The sequence below is a fragment of the Lethenteron reissneri genome, chromosome 1 (genome assembly GCF_015708825.2).
Source record: "Lethenteron reissneri isolate LAM-NWPU_2019-01 chromosome 1, ASM1570882v1, whole genome shotgun sequence".
Taxonomy (NCBI): domain Eukaryota; kingdom Metazoa; phylum Chordata; class Hyperoartia; order Petromyzontiformes; family Petromyzontidae; genus Lethenteron; species Lethenteron reissneri.
In genome coordinates this window covers 2,765,053-2,780,089 of record NC_083779.1, presented here as the reverse complement: position 1 = coordinate 2,780,089, position 15,037 = coordinate 2,765,053, and the positions used below count along the sequence as shown (strand labels likewise).

Genomic DNA, 15,037 nt, shown 5'->3' with positions numbered 1-15,037 from the left:
ACCCACCCCCTTCGTGTGCCCTTCCGGCTGCTCGCAAACAGCACTTGCTCCTAACAGTCTATTAAGGCTATACGGGGGTGTGCGTGTGTTGGGGTGTGTGTGTGTTAGCGTGTACGCGCACACGTACACGCGCGCGTGCGTAAACGCATCGGCCCCATCGCCCGTCTTCCGTGGTGGTGACAATCAGAAGGCCCGATTTTATGACCCCCCACCACCATTGACCCGGCCCATTCCGTCCCAGCGGTTAGCGCCGGCTCTCGACAAAAAAATATACAAAATATAAATAAAACCCTTACAAGCAGCGGCTGATCAGAGGTTGTCGGTGGGGGGGGGTCATCATCGGTCACGAGGCGCTGGGTGCGCCGACGCTCCCGGCGCCCGCCGGACGAAGCTTTTTGGGGGCGACGGGGCGATGTCTATACATTTGCGTTTCCCATTGCACTATAAAAACCCGTGGGGGGGCGGGGGTTGGGTTGGGACACGATAGTAAACAAAATCATTAATCCTCGTGGTTGCCTCGACGTAAGCTACTCCGATGCATAATTTAGAATCATTTACAGAGGGCGGGTGGTGGGGGGGCGGGCAAAGACCCCGTGAACTATTTCTATAGCTCTGCTGGATATTGTGGATTCGACGTCAGCTGTTTTATTACCTTTGCGCAATTTCCACCGGGTTTTGCTTTTTGTGTTATCGGCTGGAGGCTGAACCCGTGATGGCAACGAGGAGACCCCCCCCCGGGGGGGGGTCCGTCAAAGGCGTTTTTCGAGATAAATCACCGGCATCGATTCATTGATCGATCATTGATCGATGGATCGTTAACATCGATGGAAATAGTTTATCTTGCGAGTGAGATTTTTAATTTTTTTACACTTACAATGACGCGCAGGGCGCACGCGAGCGTTGCGCGAAAGGCGAAAACCCCAACGAGACCGGGGGGGGATAAAACCAGCAAGGGGGGTGCTCGAAACGAGGCAGAGAATTTAATTAAAAAATATTTAAATCGGTTAAAACTACAAATCTAGAATTATTTAAATCGGTTCTCAATTTCGAATCGCGAGTCTGGATCGTGAGAGTTCGTCAAACAAGCTGGGGGGGTGGGGGGGGGGCGGTATTTGGAGGTGATTCTGTTGCACTTCAATTAAATATCCAGAAGCTACGTAGAGAAAATGTCAGCGGCACTGCAACGCGGAATCTTTCCCACTGCATCTCACCTCTTGGGTGGTTTTAAAGCAATGGGACATTTACCCCTAACGTCTATCCGCAGTCGACAAAGCCTAGGCCGTAACGTTTACATTCTTCCATACTAATCGGGTGACACCTTAATATATATATACAGAGGACCGCAAAAGCAATTTGTAGGTAGCGCCAGCTCACCGCCTGGCAAGCTGCCTTCCGCGGTTCTTCTGCGGTTCCTCCATTCCTGGATACCTCTGCGGCGGCGGTGAACAGCTACGCGCGTGTCCAAAGCGCGGCCGTTAACGTTCCGATTCGGACGAAGGAAGGGGGGGACAAGAACGACGCGACCCATCGCCCGAAGACTTTTTCGCGATTTCGAGAGGCGCAAGCCGACTCCGTCGAAGGCCTGTCGGCCGGCCCTGCACGACCGCCACCCCCGCCGCCCCTTCCCACCACCAGCACGGCTCCCGATTGTCCAGCGGGCAAAGATGCATGACCCCCCCCGCACCCCAGGGGGGAGGGGGAGAGTCGCTCGCTCACCTTTCTTGATGGACTGGCCGGACGACATGTGCGTGCCGTTGGTGAGTCCGGGGATGCCCAGGCTAGAGAGGTGCATCTTGGGAGAGGGCAGCAGGTTGGAGGGTCCCGGCGGCGTGTAGCTGTAGAGCGGGGAGCCGAAGCTCGGGCGCCGTCCCTCCCTGCGGTTGCTGTCGATGGCGGCTTGCAGCTCGGCCGGGGAGCTGAGCCCCTTCTTTTCGCACTCGTAGGGGTACAGGTATTTCATGTACCTGTGCGGTGGGGGGAGGGGGGGGGGCACGGAGGGCAGACACAGGGTCAGCGTTTCGAACCGTAGTCGTAGTTCTAAGGCGACGTCGATGGCTGCGTGGAATTTGAGTCGAGCCCTCGCCTGTGGATTTGATGTCTTTGTCGAGGTGTTAACCACCTCGCCTGGTTTGCATGAGGTCGTGGGTTCGATCCCAACCCTGACACCCGTATTTTAGGAATTTGCGTGTCTCTCTCTCCCCGTGGTCGCGTGGATTTTTCTCCGGGTCCTCCGGTTTTTCCCTCCACATTTATAAACATGCGTTTACTGTATTTGGCTGCCATACCTTTATTTACACGTGATAAGCAACTTCGTTGGGCTATTATTATTTGTCACCAGATCGTTTCTGAAAGAAAGCTGTGTAGCTCAATGATTTTTTTTTAAGTCCCATTAACGATAATTGTCAAACGTTGAGTCAAGCTTGAGCACCGTGCCATGTCTTGCACACGTCCCACCCATCGCCTCCTCAACCTCCACTACCTCCTCCTCTACCACCACCACCACCACCTCCTCCTCTGCCTCCCAATTACGACGACCACGATGCTTTCCTTCCAGGTTCTATTTTGAATTTGCTTGACCCTATCCTTCCATCGAATGAACCAAAATGCGACGTTGGCAAATTTGTATTAAGTTTAACACGTAGGCTTATAAATGTTATTAACACTGCAAACTGGTTCAGAGAATAAAGCAAAACTAAACAACAACAAAAACCTACGTTTAATACTCCAAATTTTTCACGTCATTTATTACCAGGGTGGAACCATTAACGCATTACACCGGAGAATCTGATTTAATGACAGGGTGTAAACCTGGATGTGAACCTGTGTGTCCCCAACGGTGCTGGCTTTAAGCCCTCGACGCAGCCAATATGAGAACCCTCTGAATCAACCCGACAAGTTGGACCGCGACGTGGAGAAGGTAAATTTGCATTCGGTTTTGAATTTTATTATGCAAAATTTTTGTAAATGTGGCATGCATCACGCGCATTTGTATGCATGTTCATGTACAAGATAAAGACAAAGATTCCCCCATCCCCCCGTATAGCCTTAACAGACTTTTGGAGCAAGTGCTGCTACCGAGAGGCACCTATGAAGCCTGGCAAGGCACACGAGGGGGTAGGTGGCCAGCACCACACCCGACCACCTTTGTCTCCCCCGTGGCGATGTTTACACACCGCAACAGGTACTCATTTGAGGGTAAGTTGACCTAGGGAGAGAGGCCCAGGACGGGTTCAGATAATCGTCACCGGTGTTGGTTGCCATGAGCGGGAATCGAACTCGGGTCGCCGGGTTTGTAGCGCTGCGCGCGAACCACTGCACCACCACTACCGCTTCCCACAATTCATGTACGCACAGACAAACACACACACGCACATGCACACACCCAGCAATCCACACGTGTTCACACTCAAATTCCCATTCCAGCCACACAAATGCAAAGCGGGAAATTACAGCGTACTTTCACCTCTATCGAATTTCATTTCCCGGATTGAATCTCTGATTGTAAATTGCAAATGCAAACGAATCAGAGCCATACCCCTCCAACCCCCCCCCCCCGTCACAGCACTCGATGACTCCACAACCAAAAGGCTGCGAGTTCAAACCCCTGACAACTGGAGACTGCTGGGCCTGACTTACCCCCATGGCATCAAACAAAATAAGTCACCTCCTCTGCGAAGGAAAGTCAACAACACACCTGCTCATGCCACGGCAGTGGGGAAATCTCACCATTTTCCTTCCCCGGGAAAACCACCGATTATCACGGTCGGCCACGTAGGGTGCGCGAGAAAAGTTCCGCGCGCGTACGGACGACGCGGCGGGAACCGTCGGCGTGCCAAACGACGACTCGCGAGGGTTCTCGTTCGCGCCCTCGCCACACAAACGAGTCCACCAGCAGTCAGTCCACCAGCAGGACGCACGTGGTGTGGTCAGGTGTGGGTGAGCGTGGAGGAGGAGGTCTGAACGCCCTCCAGACCCGACGACGAGCAGCGGTGAGAGCAAGCCATTAAAGGGCCGCGCCCGCCACCTTTCTACCTTGCTCCGAGCGTGCTAAGTGTTTTGCGGACAACGAAGACAAAGATCCACCACCCTACCCCACCCCCCCGTCCATATAGCCTCAACAGATTGTTGGGGCGAGTGTTGTATTCGAGCACTCGTGAAGGCCGGCACAGCGCACGAGGGAGTGGGCGCGATCGGCACTACGCCCGGCTGCCTTTGTGTCTGCCACGCTGTTGTTTACGCGACGGACTGGGGACTCATTCAAGGCCGAGTCGACCCAAGGGAGGCCCAGGATGCCCCAGGACTGGTCCAGATACCACTCGCCTTTCAGGGTTTTTACCCGTATCTGGAAATCGAACCGAGGTGGCTGGGTTGCGTAGCGCAGTGTGCTAACCACTGCGCCACCGCTCCCCGGCACACATCCGCCAACGTGCGCACACTGATACGGACACACGCGTTGACGGCCACGCACACACACACACACACACGAACGCCTACGCACAACAGCGCGCATACGTACAAACAAACAAACCCAACACGCTCTTACGGGGAAAAACCCATTTGCTTCATTCAAACAGACTCAAGATGTTTGTCAATAATGCCGTGGCCTCAAACGGACAAAAAACACACAAAAGGTGATGTTTCAGCCAACGTCTCTTCTTCACGGCAGAGATTTTGTCCGGTGTGCATTCATTTATTAAATTTATATGCCACGCATCCAATCCTTAACACAATTTATATTTATAGAGCGAGCGCCTTCACCCAAGGCGCTCCACACAGCTCACAGAACGGTGACGCGGATTGGGGCGATGTCGTTGGCGGGGAGGGCACGGGCGCGCTGCGCACGGAGCTGATGGATGAGTGAGAGCGATCGAGGGATAGTGAGAGGGGATGACGGGAGGGTGGGCAAGGGACGGGAAGCAGTGGAGGGGAAGGAAGATAATTGGGCAAGAGAGAACTAGAGGTGAGGCTTTCAGAGAGGAGGGAGGACAAGGAGGGGAATGGCTTAATTTACTACGATGAGCCAAGAATGTCTGTGTGTCCCGCGCGTGACCTCACTCCACGTCGACCAGCTCCCCCTCATTAATAATCATGAACAGGTGATGTCCTCCAAATGGACACCACCCCCTCCATTAATATTAATTAGCGAGTGACTTCACTCCCCCCTCCTTGGCGTCAACTCGCAGCCCTCACTACAAAGGTGGAACCCTCACGTCACGCGATCTCCGTAGCGCTGTTGAGACATCAAAGTAAAAAGGACGTCGTGATGAACAAAGGATTGTAACCTTAAAATGAAATAGGTCTGTGTCACCGCGGCCTTACAAACTGCACACGAACGGATGAAATGAATATCACGTCACGGGCTGCTTTTTGCTTGCAAGTTTCAGATTTACTGCAATACACCCGTCCTTGGACGGGCAAAAGGCTAGAAAATCAAGATATTTATTCAGACTGGAGGAATCTGAAGAGCTGTCAAGCTCTTTGCTCACAGATGTCCAGTAGGGGCACGGGGTCAGAACGTGGCAACAATATATGGGTGCAAAGTATAGGAAAGGATCAGCAAATCACTAAAAAATATATATCTATGTTTATTTTTTTCCAGGCAAAGCCCACTGAGCTATCACTTTCTTTCTCAGAAGCTCAACAAAGTGGCATCATCGTTGCGAGGAAATTTAGAACAGCGGCCAAAATAATCCCAACAATAAAGGATGGTCGTTGCCCAAAACGTCACCGATTATATTTTTTCATTTTTATTTTAAGGGCCACGTTATTATTGACGGGCGTGTTGAGTTCGTTGTTTTCTGGTTTTTAGCCAGGATGCACGGGGGGGAGCGGGGGGATGGAGCGATGGGAGGGGTTCCCTTCTCAAAACTCGGCAGAAAAATTACTAATTTCTCAAACATTAAATTTCGATATAAAGCTTTCGTGACTGCAGGGATTCATCTTCTTGGTTCTCTCGGTAAAGTCACGTAGAACGGAAATAATAAAATAATAAAACATAACAAAATACAATTCTCACGACGTTTCGGCCACGACGCAAGCAGCCGTCCTCAGGTGAAGAACAGCTCTGTCGGAAAGACATTCAGACGCTGTCTTTTCGACAGACCTGTTCTTCACCTGAGGACGGCTGCTTGCGTTGTGGCCGAAACCTCGTGAGAATTGTATTATATTATGTTTTATTTTTATTATGTTATTATTTCCCTTCGACGTGACTTTACCGAAAGAACCAAGAAGTTCTCAAACATTACGAAAAACTCGACAAAACAACGAACGCTCGACACGCTCACACAGGGACTAATCGAACGGGCTCCTGCAAAAAAAAAAAAACGTGATCCCAAGACTCTGGGAAAGGGCTTTCTCCAGGGTTCGTTAAACAGTTGATGGAGAAATCGTTGAGTTGCGCTCACCCATCCGAGGGCAGCGGTGAAACAACAATGACGCAACAGGCAAGACAGCTGCTTAAATTACCACTTGTAATTACTGAAACTTTCTCTTCCTGCGAGCTATTGAATTTTCCATATACGAGGCGGGATATTTAAATCCGGGGGGTTTACTTTTCCTCTTAAAAGGTTACGGCCGCTCGTAAAATTGTAATTGGCAAAAGGATGGGCCGCCCCCCCCCCTCGACCCCCCCCCCCCAACCCACTGTAAATGTGCTCCACTCTGCCTTGCAGCCAGACCGCATGAGTTTGACTCCGTCATGTGACTCCTACGCCACCCCCCCCCCACCTCCTGAAATATCGCTCACGTGAAAAACACCGACGGGCAATTAAGCAGGGGGCAACCTGGAACGACGCTCGTCGCAATCCGCTGCCCCCTTTTCACGCCACCGTTCGGTGGGGGGCCTCCACCGCACCGCTGTTGGTCACGGGGGTTCTTTGAACCATACTTCACCGCACCGGTGAGCGTGAGTTTGTGATGGCGGGTGGGCTGGGCTGCGGGAGAAGTGGGGGTGGGAGGATGGGGGTGGCAGTCGTGAAATTTCAAGCCTTTTAAATAGGGCCCTGCATTGATAATTTTGTTTTAAATTCAAAGTATTCTTTGGTATCGATTTAAAGCTTTCGTGACTGCAGGGATTCATCTTCTTGTTTCTTTCGGTAAAGTCACGTAGAATGGAAATGATAAAATAATAAAAATAAAACATAATAAAATCATTCTCACGACGTTTCGGCCACAACGCAAGCAGCCGTCCTCAGGTGGAGAACAGGTCTGTCGAGAAGACAGAGTCGCTCCAAGCCTGGGACTTGTCATTCAGACTGTCTTCTCGACATACCTGTTCTCCACCTGATGACGGCTGCTTGCGTTGTGGCCGAAACGTCATGAGAATAATTTTATTACGTGAATTTTTATTTATTTTATTATTTCCATTCTACGTGACTTTACCGAAAGAACCAAGAAGATATTCTTTGGTAATTATCAATAGAATACCAATTTTGGGGTTCTCAAAGGGGGGTGTAGAGAGTTGGGGAAGGTTAGCCCCTTTGATTCGCCAAAGCCTTTGCTATGAACGCTGCTTATCTGGGACTTGCCAGTTAAGGTCCGCTAAGCAATTAGTCTCTTTTTCAGAAGCGACCAGGCCACAAATTGATCGCTCAACAAAGTGCCTTATCATCATCGTGAGGACATTTCTAGCAGCAGCCGAATACTCGAAACGTGCGATGTTGATTCTAAATGAGGAGGGAAAAAAGCGGAGGACCTGGAGAAAAATCCACGTTACCGCAGGGAGAGAGAGAGTGAGAGAGACACGCAGACTCCAAATAGACAGCAGGCGTCAGGGTCGGGATCAAACCCACGACCTCCTGCGTACCAGGCGAGGTTGTTAACATCTCCTAGCCACCGTGATGATGAGAGAGAGAGAGAGACACGCAGACTCCAAATATACAGCAGGCGTCAGGGTCAGGATCAAACCCACGACCTCCTGCATCCCAGGCGAGGTAGTTAACATCTCCTAGTTTTACAGATTCATGACACGGCGATGCGTAGCCATGGGGAGGTATTGACCGGGCGGTCAAAAACACAAAGTAAACAGCCGGAGAAACTAGGACGGATTTTGTGCGATCAATCAAAAGCAAAAGAAAAGTGAGGTAATGGGGGGCGGTGGAGTAATCCTGGCTGTGATTTGAACAGTTGATAAAGGTGCAGCTCCCACAATTTCCCACTCGCGACACTGCTGATGGTAGGGCCTCCACCTTCCCTTTGAAAGAGACAAGCTTCTCTACGGAGGGTGTTTGGCCGACTTTGTAAGCTGGAGTAGTCACAACAACGGGCATTTTAGTCTGCCAGGAGTGGTGGGCGATCGTTGCCACGAGCACAATCCTCCGATTGGCACGGTTGGTTACGTACGGTGCGAAAGAAGTTCAACGTACATACATACAAACGTACAATCCAAAGCGAGTAATTTACTGCATCGTAAAAAAAACTCGAACTTGGAATCGCCTCCTCTCTCTCTCTCTCGGATGATGACGTCAAGGGGATCTTTAACATCCGCTGTGTGCAAAGCAGACGGTGCGTGGCATTTTTAATGGTTATGAGAGCCGTGGTATTAATCAGGGCAACCTGCTGGGTTTGAACCGGGAACCTCGGCGACAAAGCTGGGCGGCTTCCCATTATTTGGTTGCTGCAATAAAATTGCACGCGATGACGATAAGCCACTTCGTGGGGCGATCATTTGTGATGGCCAGATCGCTTCTGAAAAATAAACTAATTGCTCAGTGGGCTTTAACTTGGTAAAATAAAAAAGTAGTTTAGCTTTGGTGTACGCATTAAATTTTAGTGATCGGCTTACCATTCCTATACTTTACACTCCTCTATCGTTTTTTTTTTCATTGCTTGTTGTTGCAACTTTCTGACCCGGCGCACCTACTGGACGCGTGTGAAAAAAAGAGCCTCATAGCTCATCGCATTGCTCCAGCATTAAACAAAGATTACGATTCTGAGATGATTCTGGGTACAGCCCGACGTCATATGGAAGAGGACGCTGGGGGCTTTCAGGGTGAATGGGATTCAACGGGGGGGGGGGGGGGGGGGGGGGGGGCGGTGTGTGCGACGATGCTACGTGAGAAGTAGGCTACAGAAATTCCAAGCGGGAAGTGGTGAATGAACGAGCGAGCGAGTTTGAGGATGAGCCATTGTGAGGGCTGCGTTGCCGCACGAGCGGGAGCGGTGTTCAGTTTCCCGACAATTGCCGACCCACGGCCAAGGGGGGGGGGGGGGAGAGAGAGAGGGGGACGATGGAAAAAAACAAACACAAAAAGCCACCTGGAACGAGGAAGTCAAATCACAATGTTCCGAGAATATTGATGCGCGCGAGAGAAGCACGCGCACACACGCAAGAACGCAAACATGCATCTTGGGTTACTCAGAAAAGATGAAGAGAGACATCAAATACAAGGAACGCAGATATATAAAGGTCCGGCGTGTCGTCGGGTGCCGGAACACGGCGGCGCGTTCAGGAATTTGAACACTACGCAACGACAAAAAAACGACGAGAGATTCAAGATAGAGATAGATGCGAACACGGTGGGTCGATTATGAATTTTGGGGTAACGTTCAGATTCGAGACGGGGAAACAAGCAAATAATTTGGGAGGAAAGCCGAGGGCATTAAGAAGCCTCGATCAAAAAAAATTGAGATCTTCCAGAGGGCTGCTCTACGCCGCGCGTGAGCCTGAAAAAATGTTCATGGCCACGACACCAATGTCACAATCAAAATATATAGGGTCCCCCACGGTGGCTAGGAGATGTTAACTACCTCGCCTGGTACGCAGGAGGTCATGGGTTCGATCCTGACCCTGACGCCTGCTGCTGTATATTTGGAGTTTGCGTGTTTCTCTCTCATCATGACCACGGTGGCTAGGAGATGTTAACTACCTCGCCAGGTACGCAGGAGGTGGTGGGTTCGATCCTGACCATGACGCCAGCTGCTGTATATTTGGAGTTTGCGTGTCTCTCTCTAATCATGATCACGGTGGCTAGGAGATGTTAACTACCTCGCCTGGTACGCAGGAGGTGGTGGGTTCGATCCTGATCTGGACGTCTGCTGTATATTTAGAGTTTGTGTGTCTCTCTCTCTCCCTGTGGTCGTGTGGATTTGTCTCCGGGTCCTCCGGTTTTTCCCTCCACATTTAGAATCGGCATCACACGTTTAAGAGTATTTTGGCTGCCACTATGAATTTCCACACGATCATGATGAGCCGCTCACTCAGTGGGCCTGACCTGGATTGTTTATTTTTTACAGCAAAGAGAATAACTTGGCGAAAAAGACAAAGCCGCGAAAAAGAGAGAGAGAGAAGCCGGTAGCGACGAGCAGTTCTCGGTATAAATAAATAAAATGTTCCCATTCTAATCGCGATGACAAATCTCGAGTAGGGGCGCGGGCGCAGCTCACTCGAGATCAACGAGCGAGCGACGGAGTGGGGGGGGGAGGGGGTGGAAGGGGTGGGGCCGCCACGGGGTCGGAGCGGAGCCAGGTGCTGACCGGTTGGAGTCGGCACGGGGGGGGGGGCGGGGGGGGCACAGCAACCGTGGGTCAAAAGCCTCGGCGGCGCCGGTAGCCGAGGTTTGGATCGAGGCACGTGCGCGGTCAGGTCGGGTGAACGCGCTGAAAGAGAAAAAAAAACTCGCAAACATTCGGCAAACATTTGTCGAGCGAGGCCTGGAAGCAAGATGGAATGAACAGCGCAATCACAATGAAGGGATTGCAGATATGCGGCGAGAGTTCTGCTAGAGCAAGCATAGATAAAAGTTGGGGAGGGGGGTGGTGGGGGGGGAGAGGAGGTCAGGGCAGATCCAGAGCCGAACGCAGGTGGCTTGCGGTGTTTTATTTTTATTTATTTAAAAATAAAAGATGCGATGGTCGGGGAATTGTCGGCGCGAGCGTCGAATGGGCCCCCGCGCCCCCCTTGCCAACCGTGCTCATCGGAAGGTGCGTGTTGTTATCGTGTTATCGTGTTATCGTGTCATCGGGAGTGTTACATCGACAAATGCCGTGAGAAATGAAAAAGAGAAGTGAGCTGTTATGCAACTTCCTGCTGCTGATGAATAACAAATAAATAATTATTGTCTATCTCTCGACAAACAATCACCGCACTTCTCAGGGGCCAGCAAGGCGCCCCCCCCCGCCCCCCACAACAGTGTGCCTGGTATATATAAAGATATACAAATATAGCAGCTGCATAACAAGTTACACCCGCTCTCCCAACAATAGCTTTAAAATACGGAGGGGGGGCGGAGGGGGTGAAAAGCACGTCTCATAATTTTGGGGAATGCAGCACAGGAGAGTGTGCGTACAGCAATTACAATGAACTGTTACCCGCTCTCTCTCGTCAATTCATTGATTCGCATCGGTTCTTAGGCTCACGATAATGCGCGTGACGTCGAAAGCCCAACCGGCACGGGACACTGCGCGGATGGAGGACGGTGCATTGTGTGTTCAGCACCTCCGATTGGGACGGTCGGCTACGTACGGCGTGAAAAAAGTTCAACGCACGTACGTACAACATACATATAACATACATACAACATACGTCCGTGACCCCAGGGCCCAAACTCTTGTCCCGCTGCCCCTGAAAATCTTCTCATCGATCCAGCAGTGATTCACGTTGACCCCGAATTGATCGCGATGAATCACATCTTTTTATTCCCCTCCCTCTCTTCTGCCTCGTTTCTTCGAGGGCACACGAGCGGTCAAATTGCCTCTCTGTCGATTAAGAATCGGCCGGGAATCGATGGCGATTGCTAAAACTCTTGATTAGAGCCGTTTGGGATCGATTGGGGATCAATTGGAATTGATCGACGATCGATGGCGAGTTGAACACGGCATTCTGTTGCTAGACTGTTGCTCCCCACGTTCAACGAACAATATCCGATTAACAAAAAATAGACACACTTAGATAAAGGAGGACAGAGATCAACACCGCCAGTCTACGAGACGCTCAAGAAATAACGTCGGAGGTTCTGAAAGTATTATTAAGCGCCGCCTTGCACGCAGAACTACCCAAGACGCCTGCTGCCGATCGCTCCCAAAACTTGGCCTGGCCTTGTCTGAGCGGCGTCTCTCCGCGGCTGCTGCTGCTGCCTGGAACAATTTTTATTTCCCGTCGCAATGGACAAAGCGCTCAAAACTCCCGTTGAGTAAAATGCGCAGCGCGTTCGTTTTTTTTTTTGGGCTCGGCCAAAACAAATAAAATAAAAGAAATTAGAGTGGGCAAACGTCCAGCGGTTTTTGTTACAGTGGCTGAGTATCATAGTGACGGGCACATGTTTGTAAATTCAGAATTGACCGTTGAAAAATTCAGCTGCTCGGTAATTTTTACAGGATGATTAACAACACCGCCCACACTTTTCCATTTGACACAGCGGCCAGAAACAAACAGCACCCTTTTCAGAGCCGTAATAGATGAGAGTGCAACGCATTTCTTGTATTCGGCGAGCCAGTCGTTATTTTAAGAGCTTGGCGGGGCTAACACCACGATACCCAACGTGCTTTCTGGTCATATCCGACTATCGCCGAGCTCTATGAAACATATAATGGGGGGTTTTCGATTTAAAGCTTTCGTGACTGCAGGGATTCATCTTCTTGGTTCTTTTGGTAAAGTCACGTAGAAGGGAAATAATAAAATAAAAAAAATAAAACATAATGAAATACAATTCTCACGACGTTTCGTCTGACACTGTCTTTCCGACAGACTTGTTCTTCACCTGGGGACGGCTGCTTGCGTTGTGGCCAAAACGTCGTGAGAATTATTTTATTGTGTTTTATTTGTATTATTTGACTCGAGAACAGAACGCTTTGTTAAGCACTTTCAGTGTAACGGGGCCAGGAAAGCCGTATTGAGCGCGTGGTAGAATCACAAACCGCCCCCCCCCTCGTCCCATACTCAGTGGCTGAATTAATTCAGGCCCAATCGGAGCACGAGCAGCATCTGAGCTGTAAGCTGGTAAGCTCACAGAGGAGGAAGAAGAATTACAGCACGTGCATAGGGTCCATTGCTAAACCTTAGACCAGTCTTAAATATCTGATCGCCAGAACGCCAATGACCTGGCCAACAGCACCTCCCCCCCAAGGAAAATCCCTCCCTTCACCCACTCCGCCTGCTTTGATGAGTCCGGTTGACCTGTTACCGTCGAAGCCCATGACAACAGGATGTTGCAATGTATGAAGAATGTCGCAATGTACGCGTGGGAGAATGTGGAATTAAACAACATTTTATATATGTGTGTGTGGAAGAAAAAAAAGAGCTTGGGGCAGAGAAGAGACGATGGGAAGCGGGCAGGGGGAAGAGACGATGGTTGGAGGAGGGAATTCCAAAGGGGAGCGGGTGCGAGGGAAGGGATCGGAAGGATGCATCTTGTGACCTGCAGTGTGGCGAGTAAGCGAATCTGACCGAGTAAATGGGTGGCTGGGTCAGTGAGTGGGTGAGCGAGCGTGCCGGTTGTGACCTATAAGGAGCGGCGGGGTGGCCGTTAGCGCTCTGCACTATGAACCTGGCGACACCCGAGTTCATGGCCAAAACCAGTGTTGATTATCTGAACCGGTCCTGAGCCTCTCCTAGGTCGGCTCAGCCTCAAATGAGTACCTTGTGTGGTGTACTCATTTGGGGAGACAAAGGCAGCCGGGCGTGGTATTGGCCACCCATCACCTTGTGTGCCGTGCCGGCTTTCATAGGCGCTACTCGCTAACAGCACTTGCCCCAACAGTCTGTTAAGGCTATATGGGGGAATCTTTGTCTTTGTTGTGACCTGCAGTGGGGTGGATTGAACACAGGTCACGAAATAGTCAGTCTGGTAAACCCAAGTCCTTGACAGTTCTAAGATAACGGTGTCTATGAGATGTTATCTCCCTCGCCAGGTATGCAGGAGGTTGTGGGTTGGATCCCGACCCCGACGCCTGTATAGTTGGAGTCTCCCCGTGGCCACATGGATTTTTCTCCGGGTCCTCCGGTTTTCCCCCTCCACATTTAGAATCAAAATCGCGCGGTTTCAGAGTATTCGACAGCTGCTATAAATTTCCACGTGACGATAAGCCACTTCGGCGAGCTATCGTTTGCGATGGCCGGGTCGCTCGTGAAACAGAGCTACGTAGACAGCTCAAGTGGAGGCCTTACCTGGTGTGTAAAAAAAAAATACATTGAAGTTTTAGTCCGACGCTGAGCGGGACAACTCACTGTGTGCGCAGAGTGAAGGCGGCGCTGGTGATGGACGTGGGCAGGTTGAGTCCCTTCGTGATCTCCCTCCAGATCTTCTTGTTGATCACCTCCACGAGTCCGCCCTTCTCCGTCACCAGCTTGTAGAGCGTGTGCAGGTCCAGCACCTGCTTGGCCATGATGGGGATGCGGTTCACCGGGGTCCCTGTGGTCGCACGGCCACAGCGGGGAGAGAGAGAGAGACAGCGATCGCCCCGGTTAGCCGCCGCAGGTCGCAAGGGGGTGCGCGATCGCACAGTCGGCGAGCGCCTGTTGAGGCCGGTAGCACTGCGCCACGTGACGTGTGTCTGCCCAGCGTGCCGTGCGCTGTTCGCACACCGCACAAAGTAACAATGCGCAGATTTGTGAATTTGAAACGACAATAATTATTCGGCGCTGCTGCTCCTGCTGCTGGCAGTGGGGCACGGGCGCAATTAACAACGACACACTCAACACAAAAGAAAATGCGAGATCTTTCAGATGATGGCCCTTCCTTGACGTGAAGGGCCAACGCCCGGAGCGTCTCCGATGAAATATTTACTTGACGGCAGCGTTATTGATGAGTAGATTAATGTTCGCATCGGCCGAGCGATCCGCGGGCTCAAAGAAGGTTTGAGCAGCACTGCTCCGGGTGAGCGAGTAACTTTGGGCTTTGTCCAAGTATCGTCCTTTCCCCGACAATTTCATCCGTTTCGCGCGTTTTTATCGGGGTTTTATTATTAAGCGTGCTGTTTTATTTTTTTTAAAGTTACTTTAGATATGCGTGAATACGTATCCGCAGATTAATTGGTGCACGGTGGAAAATCAATGACTTCATCGTTCATAATTCATGGGACACCCGCTCAAGACATGTGAAGA

The 15,037-nt window shown here is 51.0% G+C and overlaps 1 protein-coding gene across 5 annotated transcripts in view; it reads right to left on the bottom strand.

The window, feature by feature from the left end:
• Nucleotides 1–15,037, bottom strand: part of ARID3A (AT-rich interaction domain 3A) — a 306,578-nt gene that overhangs the window by 31,567 nt on the left and 259,974 nt on the right. For all 5 annotated transcript variants that reach the window (XM_061557738.1, XM_061558016.1, XM_061557851.1 and 2 more), the window contains 2 exons: nt 14,162–14,345; nt 1,717–1,964 (listed from right to left, as the gene is read on the bottom strand). In XM_061557738.1, the coding sequence (XP_061413722.1) occupies nt 1,717–1,964; nt 14,162–14,345 (432 nt within the window). The remainder of the gene's footprint in view (nt 1–1,716; nt 1,965–14,161; nt 14,346–15,037) is intronic.